The 25909-nt window shown below is 38.2% G+C and overlaps 1 protein-coding gene across 4 annotated transcripts in view; it reads right to left on the reverse strand.

Annotated features, from left to right (window-relative positions):
* LOC106885160 (protein FAM184B-like) overlaps nucleotides 1-25909 on the reverse strand; it is a 52837-nt gene that overhangs the window by 20166 nt on the left and 6762 nt on the right. For all 4 annotated transcript variants that reach the window (XM_014937100.1, XM_014937098.1, XM_014937099.1 and 1 more), the window contains exon 2: nucleotides 5896-6657. In XM_014937100.1, the coding sequence (XP_014792586.1) occupies nucleotides 5896-6657 (762 nt within the window). The remainder of the gene's footprint in view (nucleotides 1-5895; nucleotides 6658-25909) is intronic.

Below are 25909 nucleotides of genomic sequence, written 5' to 3' on the forward strand. Positions count from 1 at the left end.
ATGTGAGCACTTTCACAATCAGACAAAATAATTTACTTACACAGGTTCCCTTTTGAAAAATGAGATTGCATAAATGTATAAACTCCAGCAGTTTCATAGGCAGAAATTAATTCTCCTGACAAGCACTTAACACAATTCCCAGTCTCCAAAATCTAGAAGGTACTATGTAGAAGCTCAACTCTAGAAGCTCAACATGTAGTGATAGGAGCTGCATGCTTTTTATGACTTCACAACTTGTAAGCAAGACATTTGATTATACACAAGTAAATGCTGAACTTGGAAAGGTATGGTGCATTAAAACTGGGAAAAATGGGCAGAAGTACATTCTCAGCACCAAGAGGGCTCTAAACAACACTTGACCTCATGGTCCGATTCTAAAAACTGCTCTTATCACTTTTTTTTGTCTTGAAGGTGTCTGACCACATCAGTACATTAGGAAACAGAATTAAATTCCTCCTTAGTTTATGTCCAAATCTGGCAGATCACTTGGGCATGCACCGAGTTGTAAGCTTCACTAAGCATTAAAGCATGTGCTTAAAACGTGTGTCAAGGTTTTCCTCCATTTGAATAGATTTCAGCTCACATTTAGGTTCCTACTGCACAGAAACATTACAGATTGAAAATTTCCTGAAGCCAAAGTATTCAGCCACAGAAAACAGTTCTCATGAAAGCAAAATTCTGTGAAGAATCTCTTATGCCAATTACTGCTAATGCACACTGAGAACAAAAATTACAGCTCAGCCACTTAAAACACATTGAGAGAAGGTATTGCTCAGGCAACCCGTCTGGAACCATGAGAAGATAAGCGCTCTTCCTGACTAAAGCTCAGTAAAGACATACATATGCATGTATTTGCTTGGAACCAGTCATCATTTCATTGGTAACAACTGCACTCTGAATCCATTTACCAACACTTTGCAGAATTAGATCCTCTGCCTAAACAATACATAATTTTTATTAAATCAATGTATCTCAGTATTTCACAGCAGCAACCCGTGGAAATTTAAATCAGAAATTGGAATACACCTACAACACATTTTTCTTCAGGAGGGACCTTATATTAATCACTCCAACTGTCACATGCAAAGCTGTGTTGCTAAGAAGGCAGTTTATCACATCAAGGCTAAATTCACCTTCCTGCCTGTGGAGCTTTTCACAGAAATACATCAGTTTGAATTTTTTTTTCCTTTTTTTTTTCCCCCACTAAAACCGTAGCAAGAAAATCCTTACGTTTTATGTTAATTCAAAGTGCCTCCAGTGAGGATAATTCAAATGATGTCACTGTGACCAATAAGATTAAAACCAGATGAATTAGAGCATCTATAAATAGAAGAACATTCCTACCTTCTACATTTTTTTCTTTCAGCTTCCATGAAGTTTTAGACCGGCTTGATTTCCTTTGTATACTTCATTACAAGATCTTCCAGTCTTTTTAACAGCTATTCCTTCAGACAAATCTTTTCCTTATGGACCTGATGCTTGCCTTTATAAAGCAAGTTCTCTGTGTCTTTTATTCAGACCTTCTTTTTAAATAGGTACACTTTTCATAGTCTATAAAACACACTAGCTATAATATGACAACACCAAGAAAGAATTCTGGGGTCACAACAGTCTATTTTGTAGTGAACACACTATTTAAGTGGATATATTCCATTGAAAAATACTGGCTTTATTTTAATTAACAATGTAGAACTGTGGTGATTTAGGGCCTTATGCCTCTTCTGTAGTCTAAGAATCGGGGAGGGGGGGTGGGTTGCTGCTCTGGTTTGAGTTTGGGTGTGTAACTCCCAACCATGCAGGCTGCTTCAAGAACCACCTTAGTTCTGTGAAGAAGTACAAGGGACAACTTGGTTTTTCTTATGTCTCTGATATTAGGTCTAATTTTCCAGAGTACTAGCACAACAATGTTGTAGGAGAACCAAAAAATACAGACAAGATTTGGGGCTGGACAATTGTTTAAAAGGAGACTTGCAGAGGGAACTCTTAGTATACATCCATTCCTCGTTGTACTGAGTTTATTGCTGGTATTATTGCTGCATGGCTTTTCAGAAGACTTCTCAAGTAGGAAAGGGTGTGAGGGGGTCTAAAATGACAGAGGGAACTCTCAGTATACATCCATTCCTCCTTGTACTGAGTTTATTGCTGGTATTACTGCTGCATGGCTTTTCAGAAGAGTTGTTTTCTATATTTAAAAAAAAATAAATCAGTATACCCACTTGACCTCAATAGAGGAAGTCTGCCTTGGACCTTGTTGTCTTTAACATTAAGGTTACAGAAGTTGAACACTCTGCCCTGTTCTAGCCCAAGGATGTCAGTAGTTTCTTTGCTGTCATTTATTTAAAAAAAAATAAATCAGTATTCCCACTTGACCTCAATAGAGGAAGCCTGCCTTGGACCTTGTTCTCTGTAACATTATGGTTACAGAAGCTGAACACTCTGCCCTGTTCTAGCTCAAGGATGTCAGTAGTTTCTTTGCTGTCATTGCAGCAACTCGTGCTTTAGGTTATGAACATGAGTCAGTGTTCTCTGGATGAGGCCAGAGATCTGGAAATTTTAACAGGATTGACTGCCAGAGAATAATCCCAAATCCATTAATCTTGAAAGAAAAATGGCATTGATTTCAGTACTTTTGGCATGCCACACTTTTGAATATTTGAGACAAACCACCTCTTTAAGGTCTTGCAGGTCTTCAGAGCTGCTCTCATTCTGGCTCTGTTTAGTAGAAGTCATTTGCTGCAGCTGTGTTATCTGTTGTTTCAGTTCATCTACCTTATTAACAGCTTTGTTTTGGGAATTCAACATAGTTTCCATATTTCTGTGGTATAAAAATTTACATTTCAAATAGCATAAGTAACTTGCAGAATTTCCAGTGTGAGTGACTACTAACAAGGGAAATACTTCAGAATGACATTTATGAGCATCTTACCTGCTTTTTGCAGGATTTCCTTCTCTTGAATTGTGTTTGTCTCTTTGACTACACTTAGATCTTCCTCTATTTTTTTCACTATACCCTTTGATTCCAGAATTTCTTGTTGTGTTCCCATAAGCTACACTTCCAAATCCTAAAATATGCATGACATTACTTCTACATTTATTACATGTATTCTTTTTTTTGTCATCTGAAATAAATGGTCTTGGTGTAGTTCCATGATAGAAATCTTTCACCTACAGAGCTGGTTTAAATACATTTTTGGCTCTTCCGTACCCATAAACTGCCTCTGCTGCCAGAACATTTGTCATGTGGAGCCATTCCCTGAAATATAGTAGGCATCACTGTAAAGTGAACACTCATCAAGTGTTACCATCTAAAAGATGTCTGAGATTATCCTAAATGTGGAACAGGATATACATCCATTAATTTCAAGATAACTTGTGCTAAAAGGTAATGAATATTAGTCTGGGTTATTTTCCAGTTGCTGAAGTACAATAGTTTGCAACATATTCCTTAAGACAGATGCCTAAACCCAAACAAATTAGCTCCTACAGACTTTGCTGGGAATTGCCTGTCCATAACTAAAAGCAAAAATTTGAACCATATTTAATGTTCTGTTCTAGAGGCTCTAGTCCAGACGTTGAACAATACTGCAATGTTCACTCAGACAAAACTGTTGTTCATTCCACATGAATGTTGAGTAAAACCTCATGGGTTAAAACTAAGTTGTATTTAACACTCTCTGGAGCTGAAAACTCAAAGGTAAGCTTGTTCCTTTCACCTCTGGCATAGGCCAAAATTCTTCCAAAACTAGACAGAACAGATCAGACTTAATGACTTTTCAACCTCTGTACTCTCTCTTCCACATTAATAATAATAATAAATGTGATGCCTTTCATCTAAAGGTCTCAAACATCTTGGCATACACTCAGAAAATTCAATCTTGCTTAAACATCAGTCCTTTTATCTTACAGTAGCTTTTCTTGTGAGTATTTACTAATGCTCAGAGATATTACTGATTAAAGAAATGTTTCTGTTTCCCAGTCTGCCACTGTCCACAGGATTCTGAGAAAAACGTAGTATTTAATAGCATCAGAAATGGACAATTTAGAAAGGAGAAACTTCTACTTCTTTATTTAAACTGGAAAGAAACGGAAAATAACATTGTGTCAAACGGTTTTTCTTCTTCCAGTTTTATCCTAGTCCAAGGCTATTGCTTTAAAGATTCACAGGGATATGCTCCAGTGGTATGTAAATCAGCCTCATGCCATAGACTTAGAGAATCTGAAATGTACAAGCTGAGCATATGTCCTTCAGAAAATATTTTTCTTTTATCCAGCTGATACTGAATTTAGAAATTAAATCACTAATGACACCACCTTCTTATTTCCTATCATGGTTTACATTATTTATTCCTAAAAAACTGCCTTTCTTATACGATAAATCAGAACAGTAAACCACATGCATAAATTTTCACGTCTCCATTCTTTATTTCTCCTGAATGCTCCTTCAAGTACCCACAAGAAATCAGGATCTTACTTGCCCTCTTCTCCTCTATCACTTCAAACTTCTATAGAGACAGGACCTTTTTCCTTACTGAAACAGGTATTACGGATTTCCCTGACTCAATTTAAAAACAATGTCTTATCTGCATCTCTGCCATTCATTATATCCTCCCCACTTTTGTACAGAATGATGAAGAGTGTTCTGCTACAGATCTACATGCTGAGAGAATGGAGTCTGAATAATGTCAGGGAAGGTGTGTTCAATTCACCCTCTGATCTTGTGAAACAAAAAGGCAGTGACAGTATTGAAAACTGAACTCCCTTAAAGAACATCTTCAGAGACGAGGCCCAGAACTCTGCACCGTCAGCAAAATGATACTGACAGGAAAGATGTGAGGGCAGATGGTGAGAAGGGTCAGAGTTGTCTTGGAGGAACACAGCTGACTGGGATGACCCTGCTCTCTACAGGACTCTGGGGTTCTCTGACTCTAAAGAAGATAAATCTTCTTTCCCATCAAGAAAAAACTGTTGTTATTCTGGAATACTCCAAGTCTAGGCCTTCTTTTCTTATCTTATACACAAGACTGCTGTCACAGGGCCGGGGACAGGTCTGGTAGGTGAGTTTATGTGATGGGAAGGACCAATAGTATTAAAAGGAAGTGGAACTGCTGAGCACAGAGCACGGCTGGGTGCTTTGGCTTCAGCACAGTTCATTGGTGTCTCTCCCCCACCCTGACCTTATGTACCAAGTGCAGCTGGCTGGCAGATTGCCCATGATGTTCCAACTTCTGAAACTGCATTTGAAATGATAAAATTAAGCAGAAAGGGGCTGCAGAGCCATGCTGCAAATATACGTATGAGATCTACACCAGCTCAGGGAGATGGGCAAAGTGTGAGGTGAGAACTAACGGGGAAGATCTCATGGCTCAGCACATAGAATTTCACAGGTGTCATTTGGAACAAGCCACTGTTGCAAGAGTCGTGCAATACCAAGCACTTGAGAGACCTTCAAGATAAGAGACCTGCCAGCTCAGGTCTCTTATCTTACCCTGTTCATATCCATGCACCAAGTTGTTGGAAACCACAAGGGAAAAAGAGAATGTACTGTGTAAACACTCACTGCTACACCAGTGCCTGCTTGCTGTTCTCTGCCCATTTCTGGGCGGGAAAGGTAAAAAGCTCTGTTCAGTCAACAGACAAAGTTTACCTCACTCCTCCCTCAGGGAATACAAATTCTAGTGTTCAAGGACTTCTAATGAGTTACTAATCATCTTAACTCTTTCTTTAAAACTCTCAGCACTGTATCCCTCCTATTTCTCTTCTAAGCCTCTAAAACTGCTTTAGCGCTTACAAAGCATTTGACTCGACATTGAAAAGATCCCTCCTCCCTTGAATTTTGAGGAACTGATAATTTGCACTTTTATAGGCAGAGATAAGGATCACAGCCTCATACTCTACCTGTATTCTCTCCTTCAGCTTCTGGGAATGCTTCTTCCTCTCATTTATCTTCTGGCTTTTCTCTTCTAGGTCTGCCTCCAACTTCTTTACCTGCTGCAGCAAAAAGCCTTCCTCAGCCTCTGAGCTCTTCCTTTGCTGCATTTCTCTCTGCTGACAACTCTTCTTTGTTTCTATCACAGACTGCTGCATAGCCTTTTTCAAAGCCTCTTTTTCTCTCTCATAAGAGGATGGCAGTTTGCTTGTTTTCCGAGTATAGTCTTCAGTTGCTCTCTGGTTCTCACTCTTCAGGTTTTTCATCTCATTCATTAGACCTTGTCCTTCCACATTGTATTTTTCATCTAAAATTACTTTTTTATCTAGATGTTCTCTCCTAGATGCTTTGCATTCATTTAGCAGTCCATCAGACTCCTGATTTAAATGTAGAAGCTTTTCAAAGTCTGCATTGGTATCTACTGTGCCTGTAGGAAGGATCGCCTGTGCTTGTTTCATGTCTGTTGTCAGCTGCCTCTCTTCCACCTGCTTCTTGCACAATGTTAACTCTGCCAAGGCTTCCTCCTTCAGTCTCTTGTGTTGTTCTACAGCAATTTCAAGGGCCTGAATACGTTTCCTCAGCAATTCTTCTTCTTCAGCTTTGCTCTTACATTGGAGAATCGTTTCCCTTGTCTCAGCAAGAATGTGCTGAATTTCTTCTTCATGAGCCTCTCTCAGAGCCTGTATACTAGCCTCATGTTCATCATTCTTTGTGTTCAAGGCATATATCACCTATTGAATAAGAAAAATAATAGGAAATTAAAGTATTTGGTGGATAGTAGCCATGAATTCAGTTACTCTATTTATCGAGGTGTTAAACGCTAAAAGAGAATCACTACTGCGGTTTAATCTTTTGTTGTTGTTTTCACTAGGAAAAGAACGGACAATTATAAACTGCAAAACTCTATAGGGAATCGTAGAATGGTTTGGGTTGGAAGGGACCTTAAAGATCTTGGAGTTCCAACCCCCCTGCCATGGGCAGGGACACCTCCCACCAGACCAGGTTGCTCCAAACCCCATCCAGCCTGGCCTTGAACCCCTCCAGGGATGGGGCAGCCACAGCTTCTCTGGGCAACCTGTTCCAGTGTCTCACCACCCTCACAGGAAAGAATTTCTTCCTGATGTCTAATTTAAATCTCCTCTCAGTTTAAAACCATTACGCCTTGGTCCTATCACTCTACTCCCTGAAGGAAGACATACTGTGAGAAAACACTTTTTTTTCACTTTTTGTCAGAGATTTCCTTTTTTATTCTTGGCAAGTTGTCACTTCATGACCCTAGTTTGATCTCTAACACAAGTAATGAAACAGGGCCTCTTCTCTAGCTAACTGTCTCAGTATTTGCAGTCCAGTTCACCTGGCCTTCAGTGCAGGAGGACTACCTGCCCTGTGGCCGTTAGCATTAGCAAGTGCTAGGGACCAGTAGTGGCAGATCTGTAGAGTGAAACCTGAAGTCCTGACGTCCAGTTCATGTGGACCAAAATCATTCTGTGATTTGTAAACCAAAGTTTGCAAGGAGGATGAAATTTTGCACTCCTAAACAAAACTAAAATACCACTGAAAATACACTCCTGGAAATCATATGCCCGACAAGTTAGCTCGATCAGCATTATAAGATAGGCATTGCTTGACTGTAAGCACCTTTTGGTTTGATTCTGAGAAGTGTTCAGGCAATGGGTTTCTTTCCTCACTTCCCTAACAGCTATAAATCTCAGAAACAAGGTTTTATCAGATTCAAGCAAGCTTCTGATGACACTAAGCAATGTTTTCAAATAATTGATTTAAACCTTTTGATGCTTTATCTTCTACAAACTGCAGGATAATAATTCTCATGACTATAAAACAAATTATTACCCCAAGGAGGCTTCATCTGTTACCTGTTACCACACACCAAAGACCTCTCACAGAAGCTGTTTACAAGCACACTCCTATTGTTTTGAAAAATCAAATGCTATTAGAAGCCCACAGTTAATTGAAGACTTCATAGTCAAAACTGGTAAATGTGCATGTTTAGCCTACAAGACAGTTACATAGAATTGAAAAACATAGTCACTATCTTGAAAAGACACAAGATTGTACTTTCAGACCCCCGTTAGGACACATGGGGGCCGATCCAGTTTCTACTGGGCATAGGTATCGGACTCAAGGAGAACAACATGTTGTGTATTAACATGTGTGGAGGTTTTCCACTTGTTTGGCTGTGTGGGTTGGTTTTTTTTAGAGAAGTTACTGCTCTTTACAACTAGGTTTGGAATTTTTATACAAATTACCACAGGTACTTTCAGTTTGGCCTGACCCCATAGAGGTTAATAAAAAAATTCATTGACAATGTTTGAGAAAGTAATAGTCTTAAGTACATAAATAAATACAGAAGCAAGATCACAAATAATTCTTTAATTATACTAGAATTTTGGCCCTGTAATCTTCAATCCTTCCTCAGGGAAAGCCTCAGAGACCAATAGGCATCTTGACCCCAGTAAGTGTCACAAGTCTGTAGTCTGTGTTGTATAAGCACTGACGATTGAATCTGCTTAGCTACGCCAAACCATTTGTTGTGCTATCTGTATATGAATAACATAGTGAATTTCAGTCATCCATAAATGAAAGCAAATACACAAATATATCTTGCTTGTAGTCAACTTTCTCGCTGGCAGTAATGAATTAAGTATAGAAATCTTTACAAGTCACAAATGCAAAACGCGGTCTGGACACATTTCTGGATAAATATGTGACATAAAAGAATAATGGAATCCTATTCCAGAAGATAAGCAGAGAAGGAGTCATTATCAACATTTAGATATGTTTGTTTTGGGGCCTTAGATTACATGCTGTTAATTCTTCTATTATTTTTAAGCATTTTTCCTTTGAAACAGAAATAGTTGCAGGATACTGAGCAGTTTCCTTCTCCCCTCTCCTCACTAACAAAACTCATTCTATGAACCTTTCTTAACTGCTGACAAGACAGACATAAAATCTAAAAGGAGAAGATTAATTTTGCCCATGGGTTTAGAAGGACCAGTAATTAGTTTGTGCAACTCTTCAATTAACTAGGTCAGATGTTGATGATCACATTTCTGTATTTCATTCCACCAGCAAAACAGAGATGAACCTCCGGCCTTCGTGACTCAAAGACCACTCTTACTGATTAATTTATCTAGTAAATCAGCACTGCCTGTCTCCTGTTATGCTATGTTCAGGCTGGCAGTGGAATATCAGTTCCTCTAAAGTCTTACTTCATCATAGAGATTTCCCAAATTCCACTGAACGTTAGATCATCACCAACATCTTAATTGAGTCATCTAAAAGAATGGAATAAACTGGCCTCCCTGCTTTATTATTCCTACATGTCTGTTCAATAGTAGCTAGAACCACAACTAAGAATTTTGACTGGAAAATGCATGCCCTTAAATTTAATCTTCAAGCTTGAGTGCTGAAACTGATTCCTCAGCCTCTTAACCTCCTTAAGAGATTTATTTTTAGAGGGCTGCAGCTCCTGTACTTTATGAAATTTAAGCCCCTCACGCACGCCTCTCACCCCCTACCGAATATAGTGACAATATTCCTATCCCAGATACCTCATTTAAGAAACTGGAGTTACGCAAGACGAATATGGGACTTTAAGTGCTGGAAGGAAAAATACTGAAAAATTATTTCAGCATCTGTACTTTGTGAGTGTACGTAGTGCTGGCTAATGTGGTTTACACCTCCTCACTGTTGTGTTGATAAACAGATCTTTAAAAGCAGTTCTAACATTGATCAGCCTGACTAAACAGACAGAATTGCTTTCAAATGAAAAGAGCACTACATTACTCTTTGAGTTACTAGCATAATACCAATGGCTACTGCCTCCTTACAGTTCTCCAATACTCAGTGTATTGGGAAACACTGCACTGATTTTGCAGTATCTGAAAGGGATCTGACAGGTTGGTAAAAACACTATTACACACACACACTTTAACAGTGAATACGAATACATCTTATTAGTCCTATTTTATCCTCCAAATGCTGTAAATCTAAATGGCATTTCCCTTCTCCTTTTCTTTATGGTGATGTAAAATAATAAAAAAGAAAACATTCAACAGCATCTCATCAGTGAAGACAAACCTAAAGCACTCAAACCAAAAAATACTGTTCTATCTTCCTGCAGTAGTGTTAAACACTACTCTTGAAGGAACCTGACCATCATCATGAAAAACAAGGTTCAAAGCAACCTTCATGGTTGCTTTGCTAGCTGAATAAGGAGCGAGACAGTTTGGTATGGAAGGTGAGGACTGAGGATGATAAGAGGAATCAAAGAAAGGCAAAAGATCCTAGTGTTCTTCCTCCAAGCCCAAGCTAGTGGCCACAAATCCTAATGATGGAGAGGAAAAAAAACAAAACCTCCTGGCAGCACCCTAAACAAAGCAGGGAAGGAGACAAGTTTGGATTGCTAATTAGCTGCTTCAGGCTCACTGGGGCCAGGTGAGTGCATCAGTTCCTTTTTACCAGTACTGGTAGTATCTTATCTTTGCTAGCAGATGAATTTGTTTCTATGAATTCTGTCTTGTCTACTTCCCAAGCAGACCAGAGCAAAGTGAGATATCTAACTTAATGTCAACCTTAAAAGGGTTGCTTTTGAAGCAAAGGACAGAGAAATTCTTTAAAGCAAATTCAGTTATTGAAAGAAATAGGTATATATCCCTTAGCCTCCTCTGTCACTGTAACTATACAGATTAGAAAATAAAACCAACTCCCACAATTGATTAATTAATACTTTAAGAAGTATCTTTTGTTCTTGCTAACACTGAATAAGGAAGACTGTCTTTTAATTCAGGTATAGACCTAGGCTACAATTAGCTACCATGCTGATCCAATTTTATATCTATGCTCATTTCAACTGAATGATACCACTGTAACATATGATCAGGGACCTCACGAAGTCTCAAATCTCTCCTTGCGTCCTCTGTGGCTTCCTGAAAGCACAAGAATAATTTATGCAGCCAAATAGCTGCAGCAACTGTTGGTAACATTGCCTGTTTATGTGTTTATATGAGAGAAGCCTTTAAAAAAATTGGCACTCCAAACATCCAGAAGTGTTTCAGAATCTAAAATTACAAAAATATCTTTAAAATAATGAGGAATTTTGTTCATATTTTAACTTGTTTGGTTTTTTAAATTTGCCTTATGATTTTTCAGTCTTGCAGGTGTGCTTTCAGCACCTTGCAAAAACATGAGTGCTAAAGTAATTTTTTTTCCTCTGAAACAAAAGCTCAGTTCCAGCTAAAATGACTTTGTTTTCAAAAGCTGGAGTTGTGGGGAGAAATACCCAAAGTTTCTTTTGTGAGCTTCCAGATTACATAGCCTACTACCAGCCCATTCATTTGAAAAATACTATAAAGTACAGTTCATGATTCATTCATCCACTCACTACAACAGTACATTAAAATTACCTTGAGTCAACACAGACCAACACAGTGTTGACTGTCACTTATAAAACAATAAAAATACCTTCTTTCAAGCCTTTCACTGTCAGCAAATTATTAAAAATATTTTTCCCAAATTTCCAAACCCTCAAACTTCTATCTATCCATATGTAGTAGGCATGGATAACAAATTAACGAAGTCAGAGATGCAGAGAATTCAGGGCCAACTTATGTTCAATGGAGTTAACGAGCTCAAAGTCACAGCTGAGAACTCAGCTACAGGTTATAATGCCAGCCTCTTGCTGGAAACAGGTAACTATAACTAAAACTCATGAGATTTGAAGATACAAGTTCTACAAAAAGCCAGATCAGATGTCCCAGCATCATGTTCCAAACACATCCAACTGGCTTGATGGAGCCTTAGCTCAAGTTCAGCAAGTTCTACCAAAAGCCAGATCAGATGTCCCAACATCATGTTGCAAACACATGCAACTGGCTTGATGTAGCCTTAGCTCAAGTTCAGGAAACCCCATCAGCTCTCACTTGTCTTGGTCACAAAAACCCAAGCTGGTTTCTACAGCTCCTCAGGCCTCAGAAGAGCTGCATTGCTTGTGTCCCGCACCAGAATGAATCCTAATTACTGTACTAAAACAGGATTTTGCTTCAGGAGATTCTCTTTTAGTGCAGGGTCAATCTAAATCCTTTCATCCGTTGCTTCAACCACATTAATAAAGCCTTTCAGATCCTGGAGGGGCAGGAGGGGGGCGCAGCACTGAGGTAGCCCGTGGCTCTGTATGAAATCCACTTGGATTTAGATGATCTGATGTCTCTTGGGCAGAAGCTTACTGTGCTGTGTCTCACCCCTCTGAACGTCCCAAATTGTTCACAGTATTCGTGGTTTATCTTATTTAGAGATTCATACTAGAAGAGGGAAAGCCGATTTTACATTCTTAAGATTTGAATGTATTGCCCTTTTTCCTATATGTACCATGCATTACAGTCAGTCCAAAAATACATTTTAGTATCTCAATGTATCAAGAATCTATACGCATAAATTGTCTATAGGTTTCTAATCTCTTATGGTACGCTTTTTGCCTCCTTCTGCCTCTGCCTTTGTGGTTTTTTCCCCCTTTTAGTTTCAATTTTATACAAGGAAATCCCACAGGCACTTTTGTTCATTTCCATTATAGGTTTCTAATCTCTTATGGCACGCTTTTTGCCTCCTTCTTCCTCTGCATTTGTGTTTTTTTTCCCCCCTTTTAGTTTCAATTTTATACAAGGAAATCCCACAGGCACTTTTGTTCATTTCCATTTTGCACTTTTTTATTTTTCTGCCTCATGTGGTGCAATACTGAACACAGAAAACCTTAGTTTAGTGGCCTACGTATAGCACTTGATCTCTCAAGCGTGATTGAATATAAAATTAGCCCTGGCCTAAATTTTACTAAGGAGACATCTAGCTGTCTCTCATCTATCATAGAACGGTTTGGGAAGGGACCTTAAAGACCAACCCCCCTGCCCTGGGCAGGGACACCTCCCACCAGACCAGGTTGCTCAAAGCCCCATCCAGCCTGGCCTTGAACCCCTCCCAGTTGTCTCTTATCTATCATAGAATGGTTTGGGAAGAGACCTTAAAGACCATCAAGTTCCAAGAATTTCTTTCTGAGATCTAATCTAAATCTCCCCTCTTCCAGTTTAAAGCCATTATTCCTCATCCTAGCACTACACTTCCTTATAGAGAGTCCCACTCCACCTTTTCTGTATTTTAAGTACTGGTAGGTGCGCTCAGTCCCACTGTCCATGTCGCCAACAAAGATGTCAAACAGTACTGGTCCCAGTATGGACCAGTAAGGAATACTACTCATCACTAGTTTCCACTTGGACATCAAGCCATTAACTGCAACCCTTTGAGTGCGACCATCCAGCCAATTCCTTACCCACTGACTTGTATTTTATAGGTTCTAATAAGCTAAGCAGAATAATTGCCAGGCAACTTCAGAATTAGGAAAGTAAAACTGTATTTCAAGAAGGTGTCCACAAGCAGAGAAGGTGCTAAAAAAGCCACCAATAAAAAAGCCATCCCAACAATATCAGCAAAGCAAAAAACATACTGTAGAATCACAAAAGTTAATTCCAGACAGACTCCTCTGCTGGGAGACTCACATGCAGTTTATTAATGAAATTTTTTCTGGACCTGTTCCACAAAATCTACTCAACTTTAATGCCTTCTCTTTGCACTGGTCACAAATCCACCTGCTCTCACCAGTTGTAAGCAGTGCCTCTTCAGCATCTCAAGAAATAGGTCCTCCTAGACAGTCATAGAAATATGAAAGATTTCCTAAAGTCCTGCCATAGAAATTGAGAGAAACTCATTGTTCTGAAACACAGCTACCACGGAAGAAGCTCAGAGGAGGCCACTAATAATTACTGCAAGGAAACAACAAGAAAAACCCCATGTGTTTCATTCTCAGAAGGATGTTCCCTGCATACAAGAGATGGGATTCATCCCATCTAACATCATCCATTTCATCATTGCACACCTAATCTAGGTTAGTCAATGGAGAAAGACAGGTGCCTCCGAAGAACAGTATTTCCCTTTCCAATACAGGTCTCTAAAGCAGATAATAGAAGTGAATTGCTTCAGGTATTTGGTTGTTTTGTTACTTTTTCTTCTGCGTAGCCAACTTCCCAGCTCATCCTTCCTCTACAGAGCTAAGACAGAGGGAAGAGACAAGTTTTAATCCTCAGAGGCCAAAACAGATTAATTTCTCTGTTCTCTGGGGTTTCTTTCCATCCTGCAGTAACGTCTCATTTCATATTGTATTAATTTCTGTGTATCCACTTCATGCTGTTTTACCAACACTTTACAAACCAGAACAGATACTGGGCATACAGCTACCATGCACATTGGCCCAGGATTTTGGAAAAATAAGGTTTTTTCTTAACTGGATGCAGTTTATGTTGTCTTCGATCTATATTCCGCTGCTTAGGTGTTTATGATTCCCTTTGAATTACTATCATCTGTTAATTTCAATATGTTGTTTATTTTTACTTCCAGATCATTAATATGTGAAATACTGTAAACTCTAACCCAGATCTTTGTAGCATCTGCATCCCTACAATGTTATAAACCTTTTGTTTACACTTCCTGATTCATGTTGTATCTTACCTGCCAAAACCCTTCTCACCATAACTTTGAAATAATTTTGCAAAACTTCAATACCAAAAGCACTATTATTTTTTGTAGATTTTGTATGCAATTAAAAACTAGAACGAATAAAAACAGCCAGCATGACATTTTACATGAAATATGTTTCTATTTATTTGTTCTCCCTGAGGTGAATCAAATTCATCCTGAGTGTATTTACCAGGTTAAGTGTATTCAAATGCTGTCAGAGAGGATCACGTTATTTTTCAGTAAAAGTTAAATTAGGTAAAATTTCTACCCATTAGACCACACATAACTAGATGAAAGTACTTTAAAAGATTATGCTTATTCATTGACACAGTAATCAACACACACAAATATGCAGACAAGCAGAAAGGCCAAATTGTTGATTTCAGAGTCCCTTCTGTTCACCTTTTGTAATCTCTGTCTTGGTGAAATTCTTGCGTAACTCCTTAATATCTCAACTGTGCCCATAAATCTTAGATTTTTACAGTCTTGGATGAGTTCAAATCCATTTTATGAAGCTGTTTCAGATAGATAACATGCAAGAAATAGAAGATTTGTTAAATCCCACAGGCACTTTTGTTCATTTCCATTTTGCACTTTTTTATTTTTCTGCCTCATGTGGTGCAATACTGAACACAGAAAACCTTAGTTTAGTGGCCTACGTATAGCACTTGATCTCTCAAGCGTGATTGAATATAAAATTAGCCCTGGCCTAAATTTTACTAAGGAGACATCTAGCTGTCTCTCATCTATCATAGAACGGTTTGGGAAGGGACCTTAAAGACCAACCCCCCTGCCCTGGGCAGGGACACCTCCCACCAGACCAGGTTGCTCAAAGCCCCATCCAGCCTGGCCTTGAACCCCTCCAGGGATGGGGCAGCCACAACTTCCCTGGGCAACCTCTTCCAGTGTCTCACCACCCTCACAGGAAAGAATTTCTTCCCGAGATCTAATCTAAATCTCCCCTCTTCCAGTTTAAAGCCATTATTCCTCATCCTAGCACTACACTTCCTTATAGAGAGTCCCACTCCACCTTTTCTGTATTTTAAGTACTGGTAGGTGCGCTCAGTCCCACTGTCCATGTCGCCAACAAAGATGTCAAACAGTACTGGTCCCAGTATGGACCAGTAAGGAATACTACTCATCACTAGTTTCCACTTGGACATCAAGCCATTAACTGCAACCCTTTGAGTGCGACCATCCAGCCAATTCCTTACCCACTGACTTGTATTTTATAGGTTCTAATAAGCTAAGCAGAATAATTGCCAGGCAACTTCAGAATTAGGAAAGTAAAACTGTATTTCAAGAAGGTGTCCACAAGCAGAGAAGGTGCTAAAAAAGCCACCAATAAAAAAGCCATCCCAACAATATCAGCAAAGCAAAAAACATACTGTAGAATCACAAAAGTTAATTCCAGACAGACTCCTCTGCTGGGAGACTCACATGCAGTTTATTAATGAAATTTTTTCTGGACCTGTTCCACAAAATCTACTCAACTTTAATGCCTTCTCTTTGCACTGGTCACAAATCCACCTGCTCTCACCAGTTGTAAGCAGTGCCTCTTCAGCATCTCAAGAAATAGGTCCTCCTAGACAGTCATAGAAATATGAAAGATTTCCTAAAGTCCTGCCATAGAAATTGAGAGAAACTCATTGTTCTGAAACACAGCTACCACGGAAGAAGGTCAGAGGAGGCCACTAATAATTACTGCAAGGAAACAACAAGAAAAACCCCATGTGTTTCATTCTCAGAAGGATGTTCCCTGCATACAAGAGATGGGATTCATCCCATCTAACATCATCCATTTCATCATTGCACACCTAATCTAGGTTAGTCAATGGAGAAAGACAGGTGCCTCCGAAGAACAGTATTTCCCTTTCCAATACAGGTCTCTAAAGCAGATAATAGAAGTGAATTGCTTCAGGTATTTGGTTGTTTTGTTACTTTTTCTTCTGCGTAGCCAACTTCCCAGCTCATCCTTCCTCTACAGAGCTAAGACAGAGGGAAGAGACAAGTTTTAATCCTCAGAGGCCAAAACAGATTAATTTCTCTGTTCTCTGGGGTTTCTTTCCATCCTGCAGTAACGTCTCATTTCATATTGTATTAATTTCTGTGTATCCACTTCATGCTGTTTTACCAACACTTTACAAACCAGAACAGATACTGGGCATACAGCTACCATGCACATTGGCCCAGGATTTTGGAAAAATAAGGTTTTTTCTTAACTGGATGCAGTTTATGTTGTCTTCGATCTATATTCCGCTGCTTAGGTGTTTATGATTCCCTTCTTGTATTTTATAGGTTCTAATAAGCTAAGCAGAATAATTGCCAGGCAACTTCAGAATTAGGAAAGTAAAACTGTATTTCAAGAAGGTGTCCACAAGCAGAGAAGGTGCTAAAAAAGCCACCAATAAAAAAGCCATCCCAACAATATCAGCAAAGCAAAAAACATACTGTAGAATCACAAAAGTTAATTCCAGACAGACTCCTCTGCTGGGAGACTCACATGCAGTTTATTAATGAAATTTTTTCTGGACCTGTTCTACAAAATCTACTCAACTTTAATGCCTTCTCTTTGCACTGGTCACAAATCCACCTGCTCTCACCAGTTGTAAGCAGTGCCTCTTCAGCATCTCAAGAAATAGGTCCTCCTAGACAGTCATAGAAATATGAAAGATTTCCTAAAGTCCTGCCATAGAAATTGAGAGAAACTCATTGTTCTGAAACACAGCTACCACGGAAGAAGCTCAGAGGAGGCCACTAATAATTACTGCAAGGAAACAACAAGAAAAACCCCATGTGTTTCATTCTCAGAAGGATGTTCCCTGCATACAAGAGATGGGATTCATCCCATCTAACATCATCCATTTCATCATTGCACACCTAATCTAGGTTAGTCAATGGAGAAAGACAGGTGCCTCCGAAGAACAGTATTTCCCTTTCCAATACAGGTCTCTAAAGCAGATAATAGAAGTGAATTGCTTCAGGTATTTGGTTGTTTTGTTACTTTTTCTTCTGCGTAGCCAACTTCCCAGCTCATCCTTCCTCTACAGAGCTAAGACAGAGGGAAGAGACAAGTTTTAATCCTCAGAGGCCAAAACAGATTAATTTCTCTGTTCTCTGGGGTTTCTTTCCATCCTGCAGTAACGTCTCATTTCATATTGTATTAATTTCTGTGTATCCACTTCATGCTGTTTTACCAACACTTTACAAACCAGAACAGATACTGGGCATACAGCTACCATGCACATTGGCCCAGGATTTTGGAAAAATAAGGTTTTTTCTTAACTGGATGCAGTTTATGTTGTCTTCGATCTATATTCCGCTGCTTAGGTGTTTATGATTCCCTTTGAATTACTATCATCTGTTAATTTCAATATGTTGTTTATTTTTACTTCCAGATCATTAATATGTGAAATACTGTAAAGTCTAACCCAGATCTTTGTAGCATCTGCATCCCTACAATGTTATAAACCTTTTGTTTACACTTCCTGATTCATGTTGTATCTTACCTGCCAAAACCCTTCTCACCATAACTTTGAAATAATTTTGCAAAACTTCAATACCAAAAGCACTATTATTTTTTGTAGATTTTGTATGCAATTAAAAACTAGAACGAATAAAAACAGCCAGCATGACATTTTACATGAAATATGTTTCTATTTATTTGTTCTCCCTGAGGTGAATCAAATTCATCCTGAGTGTATTTACCAGGTTAAGTGTATTCAAATGCTGTCAGAGAGGATCACGTTATTTTTCAGTAAAAGTTAAATTAGGTAAAATTTCTACCCATTAGACCACACATAACTAGATGAAAGTACTTTAAAAGATTATGCTTATTCATTGACACAGTAATCAACACACACAAATATGCAGACAAGCAGAAAGGCCAAATTGTTGATTTCAGAGTCCCTTCTGTTCACCTTTTGTAATCTCTGTCTTGGTGAAATTCTTGCGTAACTCCTTAATATCTCAACTGTGCCCATAAATCTTAGATTTTTACAGTCTTGGATGAGTTCAAATCCATTTTATGAAGCTGTTTCAGATAGATAACATGCAAGAAATAGAAGATTTGTTCAAAACAAGACATATTTATATCTATGCCCTCTGTCTGTCCATTTTAAGGTCACTGTAGTCCAAGCAAATTTTTAGTGCAGAAGTGAAGTCAACAAAAAGAATAAAAAGGCCTTAATTCCATGTAATTCACTGATAATTTAGCTGTTTTTTGTTACATATCTAAAACTTACAGGACAGCTTGATAGGTTTATATCCCAGAAGTTTGATCTCTATTATGCTTCAAAAATATGAGCTAATCTATCTCATGAACCACATCTAAATACAGTGGTGACAGAATTTATTTGCCAAATTAGTGCTCAATTTTGTGAAAATATTTCATTACATCCCAGAATTTTAAAGATCTTTAAGGATTTGAAAGTTGCAGACATATGTTCAGTGCTTTCTAAGGGTTGGTTTGGTTTTTTTATGATTCTAGATATTTATCTGATACTTCATCCTTACAAAATATCTTTAAAAATCTTGTTACAGATTATGATAAAGAAACATTGTCCAATTTTACAATAAATGCAACAAAACAAACAAATTCATCAAGTAAATTCTCCCTTGATTCCTTACTTTAAATACAGTAGATTTTGGACATCTTGAAAATATAAACTTTAGAATCACTGATTTAATTATAGCCCAGGGTGAAACAGATTTTCCCAACCAAATATTTTTTTTTTTTGTGGAGACAAATATTATAATTTATTTAAAACACAATGTTTATTGCAGGTTTTCCCTTCGATGTAGATAAACACAGATAAAATGAGGCCTGTTTCGTCCTAATCCAGACTAAAGCATTATACAGATTGGATCAAATTCTTACTCTCCCGAAGTTTGAAGGTGAAATTCTGACAGAGGAATTTAGAAAATTTAAAAATATTTCTTTATATGTTCTACACACTTTGCTAATTAAGAAAAGAAACCATCAAAGCCCTGAGGTATCCATGAATTAATAATAACAGTTACTACTACTGCAGGCACCAAAATTTAAGTTCTTTCCTGCTGTAAGCAAGTTCAACAGTGAGAATACATGTGAAAGTCTCACAGACCTTCTGCTGCTGCTGCGTTGACAAAAAGGCTGTCACTTTTTTCTTCCCGGTTTATTATCTGTACACTTTTAAAAAAGAAAAGCACAGTATTCTAGGCTGTGGAGATTTCAATTGCCTTGCAGTTTTCTCATCCTAATAACATGCAGTTCATACTCTTATTTTGTTATGACTAAATATATTCTCTACTCAGAGAGAAGTCATTTTCCAGAACAGAGATCATGAATGGAGCTCTGTACAGTTATCCTACTGAATACATCCATTAAAATTTTGAAAAAGAAATTAAAAAGTGATAATTTAAAAGTGATAGTTGAATACAGGACTTGCACAAGAACCTCAGTGTACTGAAAATAGGTATAGTAAAAAGCAACAAGAATAATCAATCATGACAAAAGCTTCCATGCAAGAAGTAATACAATAAAGCATGACTTTCCAACTCTGAAAGACACAAAACTAAGAAGGGAACATAAGGAAATTTTGTTAGACAGTAAAATACTGGCATTTAGGTGTTCATTGGTGTGCCATTTGTGTAAACTCCCATTATAGTTCATCAACAGAGATCCAGTCAGTAAAGCTGACAGAGAGCTGAGAGTGATTCAACTCAACGAGGCAGACACCGATATCCCAACTCACTTGCCTAATCTCAGAGATCTGGTGCCTTTTAAGATGCCACAGGTGCCCGAAACATCCACACAGGAGTTTACAAATATGCCACAGGCTTTGTAGGGTAACTATGCTTTTCTGGAACTAGGCACATTATGCTCAAACGACATTAGTTTTAGATAGCTGATGAAACTGAGTTCAATCCCTAATAGTTGGTCTATTATATTTAATATATATAATATTAAATATATATAATATAAATATATAATTATAATATAATAGCTGATTATATTGGCAGCTTGGATGTACAGTACACACAAAGAACATTAAAGTATCCTAATCTCAAACTGAACATCATCTGTGCCACCTCCACAGTCAAAACTATAATGGAGAAGGTAAATACCAAATGATCACTCATCACCTTTTTTCAATATATGAACTACAAAACAGCTGGGAGGTGGCAGGTTAAAATAACCGGAAACAGTGTATCATGTTATATTCAACTAAGTACAGATGTCCTGTCTCAGGAGTCCGTAGCACTAAAAGGTCACACGGATTCAGGAAGCGAAATTTATTGAATAAAAATCCAGTCAGGGCTCTTAAGTACTAAGATGCTTTGTCGGTCTCTGGAAAACTTGCACAAGTCACTGGAGGCAGGGAGAATAGTTTACACAAGAGCACCAGAGGTATGCCGTAGTCCTGTAACTCTCTGGGCACCACGACAGACAAGCTACTGGCTCAGATGGACCTCAGCATACAATGTTTTTTAAAAGGTATTTTTCTTTCACTTTCTTTCCTCCCTTTCAAAGTAGTGTCATAGGAGCCAGAATCAACATATTATTATGTAGTTTAAGGGCTACATAATCAGACACATCACAATACCAGACTATTACTCATGTATCCATGTAATTTTTACCTGGTGGGGCTGGACTGAATATAGCCACTACTTTTATTCCCATTTCAGGATGACATTCTTATTAAGCAAGTGAGCATTAAGCATATGCTGGACACCTCCTGAGATTGCATCAATGATCACAAAACCAAGTCAACCTAACCAACAGAAAACGTGGAAGTAGTCTGGGAAATTTAAATTGGTCTAAATAAACAGAGCAGGTCTCTCAGCAACCTGACCTAGTTGAAGATATCTCTGCTCATTACAGGGAGGTTGGACTAGATGATCTTTATAAGTCCCTTCCAACCCAAACTACTCTATGATTCTATGGTAAGGGCCTAGTCCAAATATTAATGCTTATGCTAATTTTTAATTATGCTCTAATTTTAAATTTTTAAGCATTAAAATTTAAAGCTTTAAGCCCCACAAGTATCTAACAGCCCCACGTTTATACCATGAACAATGAGTGCACCAGATGACCAAGAGGCACAAGTTGTTACTCCAACTTGACTGTACTCTCTGGCTGCACCCGGACTGCATGCACACATCTGGGGGCACAAGTGGACGGGGAGCCATACCCTTCTCCAATACACATTCCTCACCTCAAAAATCAGGGGACAAGGACTGTAAGGTACACTTGCCAAAAGTGCCTGTCCCGTAGTTTTGAGACAATTCATTATTTGTATGAAATATTAAGGTATATCAGCATCTCAATAAAAACCTTTAGAAGTACCAACTATAGTTCTTAACACCCCTGTTACCAAATTCTAGTGGTTCTCTCCTCCTGAATGAAAAAAGCAAAATACTAAACTGTAATCTACATTTAAAGGTAGCTCTTATATAACCCTCTAAATGTCAGTGCATAGTCTCAACGAAATGCTGCAGCTTCCAAAGATAATTAAAACAGCAGAACTCCCTGGTAGTAACCCCTTTAAAGTTTCAACTGTGTTTAAGTGCCTAAAGGCTAAGTCATACAAAGTTCTGAATGACAACTACGTTAAAAAGCTACAATCTTACTTCAGATGAATTTCACTGAGGTCATTAACTTAAGAAGGAAAAAAAACCAAAACCATTTGAAAAATCCCAATTATGAAATAAAGACAGTACTTCCTCAGTAACAGGGTTATACAGGTTCTGCTGCCTCCAAGCCCTTTGGAAGACAAGTGAATATGCATTAAGTAAAATGCCAAGTCTGAACCAGCACAGCCAAGCCTGAGCTACCGTGTCCCACCAGGAGGCAGGATAAATTAACTCAAACTTGGTACTGGATTGACTACATTCACACACTTCCCAATGGCTTTATGCACAAGAAAGAAAAACTCACATGCCTATCCGTTCCTACTAAAAGCACAGGTTAAATGGTCTTCAGCACCACACAGAGACACTCTGGCTGTGTATACGCAGGAAAAAGAAGTGAATTGTTACAATGAGACACTAATGTGTTTAAGATCTGACTGTAAAGGTAGCAAGAAAGGTAGTTCTACCTCAGTGTAACACCTGTTTTGATAAAGCATAAACACTCTTTTACCTAACGAAGATGTGACAGAGGAAAAAAGAATGGGATACTTAACAGAAAAAAAGTATTTTATATGCCATACACAATGCTGAAGTGCTCAAAAGTCTAAATACATAGCTTTAGAAAATTTAATTGAGAATGTCTTAAGCTGAGTTGCCTTTGATTTCTAACTTGGGTATAGTTTTTGTAATTGTAAAATATTGGCATCTACAAACTGCTTAAAGAAAATGTTAGGAGAGAGGTACAGTTAGTGTCACTAATCAAGGTACTTTTATACATTACCCAATGAAGAAAAGACAGAACATGAAAAAACTATAACCTTGCAATTTTCTTCTGTGCAATTAATGGATTGCTAAATATTTTATAACCTATTGCCTGTAATGCGTGTAGTAATAAAATGCACAACATTTTGTTTATAAACATTAGCTAGGGTTTCTTGAAAAAGGGACTTGAATTTAGTATGTGGTTTTCAATATGAAGTAGCTTTGAGTTATCAATTACTAAGGCTGTCAGATTTTCTGCAAGCTTGGTACGGTCAGGGATGAATTTGTATGGTAAGAAGGTAATTCCAATACATAGCTGTCATACTTATACCTTGAATTAATTTAAATGACAATTTCTAGACATCCAAATAATAAGATTCTGGCTTCCTTCCTAATAGAAATAGTGGCTTTAATACTGCTTTTGACTAGTTGATCAACACAATTATATGACATTGCACATGGGTTTTACTATCCAGGAATTCCCTTTTAGCTCTGTAAGGAAAATGTAGTGACGCCAAGTTAAGAAATCTTAGTCTGCACATTTTTGTCAGCTGGTAGGCAAAAATAATGCTAGCTTTGAAATCCCAATAGAAAATCGTACATAAAAATCATGAAAACAAATACATCATAAAGTACATAGGCGATGCTGATAGCTGACTTTGTTAGCCTTGTTAGTACATAATTTAAGCAGCTTTATAAAAAGATTCTCTCTCTTTGCCTACATGGAAATCAGGTTTTATATTCCTTGCCCAAAGCAAAAATATTGTTGCTCCAAAAGCATGATCCTAGTTTTCATGCTGTTCCATTTTGCTTCATTTCTGTAGAATATTGAATACCTCTCTAGAGAACTGAGATCAAAAAGCCTCAAGCACGCAGGAGAGCTCTGGCAGCATAACAACTAACTGCACATCAGCTGAGCCACTGGAAGCGTTGGTTACTGAGTACTGTTAACACATCACAGTAAATAAGGTCAATAAACTCAGCTTAAACTACATGAAAAAGGCAACATATTTCACATAGGAACATGAGTAGACAACAGGAGTGCTCCGTTCCAGTTGCTGAGCTGATAGGTGCTTCCAGAATAAGCCATTAGAATTGGATCATATTTCATTCCTAAATCTATCAACCTTTTTTTTTTAAAATGGCAAATAAAACCAGGAAAGGTTAAAAGATCTAATATACAGCCATACTGCAAGACGCTGGAGTGGTGTAAACAGTCTATGCCTTCACACACATACCAGGATACTTGCTAATTCTGTAAATTTCCACCCATAGAGTGAAGGTAATACAACTAAATATGAGCCTATATCTCATACACTTCTGTGCAAAAGCCAGACATCCTTCCTAAAATAACTAATGAAAGTGGGTTTTGCTTATCTGGCTGATTTTCCACTAAAGCTTATTAAATAACGTTCATATTTTCTACCCTGCTGACTGAGCTGAGGGGCAATAAACCTCATGGGTGACTGGTGGTGACAAGCAGCCGGAGTGTGTAGGTTTTTCAACTGCTCCACGCAGAGTCATTAAGGAACATCTGCCCATGCTGCTGCACCTAGGAGAGGAACACACTTGCTCCCCTTCAACATTTCTTTCCCCTGAAGGAAAAAACGCTTCTTAATTGTGTTTTACCAGCAATTAACTTTTCCCTGCATCAGCACACTCCTCCTCTGTTAAGACTCACAGTATCCAACATATATACACAAAATTCTTGCCAGAGCGCTTGATTTTTTTGTCTAACAATCTTCTTGACCAGAAATACTGCAATTTAAAATGTGGTTCTAACAACAAGACTCCCAAATTCCTAATATAGAGTCAGAGGAACCCCAGGGGAAAATGAGTTTGAGGGCAGCTATCTACTCTCATTAAAAACATTCCTCAACTGGTATCTAGGAATTTGTCTCTAAGAAGGAGACAGAATCGTTTGGTGGCTTCGGAAGCTCTCTGATCACCAGGTGATGTCACCATCCCAGTTATCCATATTAGGCTTGATTCCAGAACTACAGTCCAGAACGGAAGGTTTGGTTTGAGCCCCACTGGCAGAGGTCTGAGAAGAAGCCTGAATAACACGGATATCTGCAGCGTATCCAGTTCTTGCAAGACCTGGCTGAACTGCCTTTTCAGTGAAAGCTGATCCACTCTCCTCAGCACTCATCTTTCAAGAGTTCATTTGACTTTGTCATCCTATCTCAAGTGAAAAGGATTACCCTGAGAATCCACAAGCACATGAAAATCACATAATAGCAAATGGATGTTAGAAATCTGTAGCTTGAGGCAGCAGGGAGTGACACTCAACATGTCTTATAAAAGTCACTATGCATTTTAAACTCCATGTTATTGCTAAACAGATCAGGAACACAAAGATCTGTCAAGCAGAAAAAAGCACAGCAAGGGTCCAATGTCTGATGGAGAAGTCTAAACTTAATTACTGGTACAAAGTCATGCGTTCTGCTACAAGTATAAGAATACACTAACTTCAAGTTCCTCTTAATTGAATGCACTAGTGCTGCAGAAAGGTACCGACTAACTAACTCTGTGATTCGTACACGTGAGTGACAACTACAGATGGGCATTCCCATTTGCAAGCAGAACGCTTCCATTTTAATTTCTGCAAGTTCATAAATCAAACCATAGATCATCTGGAAATAGCTGTAATATTATCTGATTTTAAGGTCAAAATTCAGAAGGCCTAGACAGCTCTCATCCAAACTCACTAATCTTACCAGGGCTTTTAAGCTTTTTACCTGCATCCAAGGGAACAAAAAAAAAAAATATGAAGTTTGCCATTTTTAATATACCCGTTTTAAAATATACATCTATCTTCTCAAACAAATGTCCCACCTATTAATTTAGCATTGTGAGCTGAGGCTTTAAAAGCAAAACCTCAACTGTACAATTAATAATAAAACCCTGCCATATTTTCATTAGTGCACTTCCAATGTGGGCAGACGGACGTCTAATGGTAAATGAGGCTCTGTGGCAAATTCTGCCTTGAAATGCAAAGGCCACCTTACTTTTGGGGAAAGAGAGGGG

Source organism: Calidris pugnax, unplaced genomic scaffold, assembly GCF_001431845.1.
Source record: "Calidris pugnax isolate Ruff unplaced genomic scaffold, ASM143184v1 scaffold49, whole genome shotgun sequence".
Taxonomy (NCBI): Eukaryota; Metazoa; Chordata; class Aves; order Charadriiformes; family Scolopacidae; genus Calidris; species Calidris pugnax.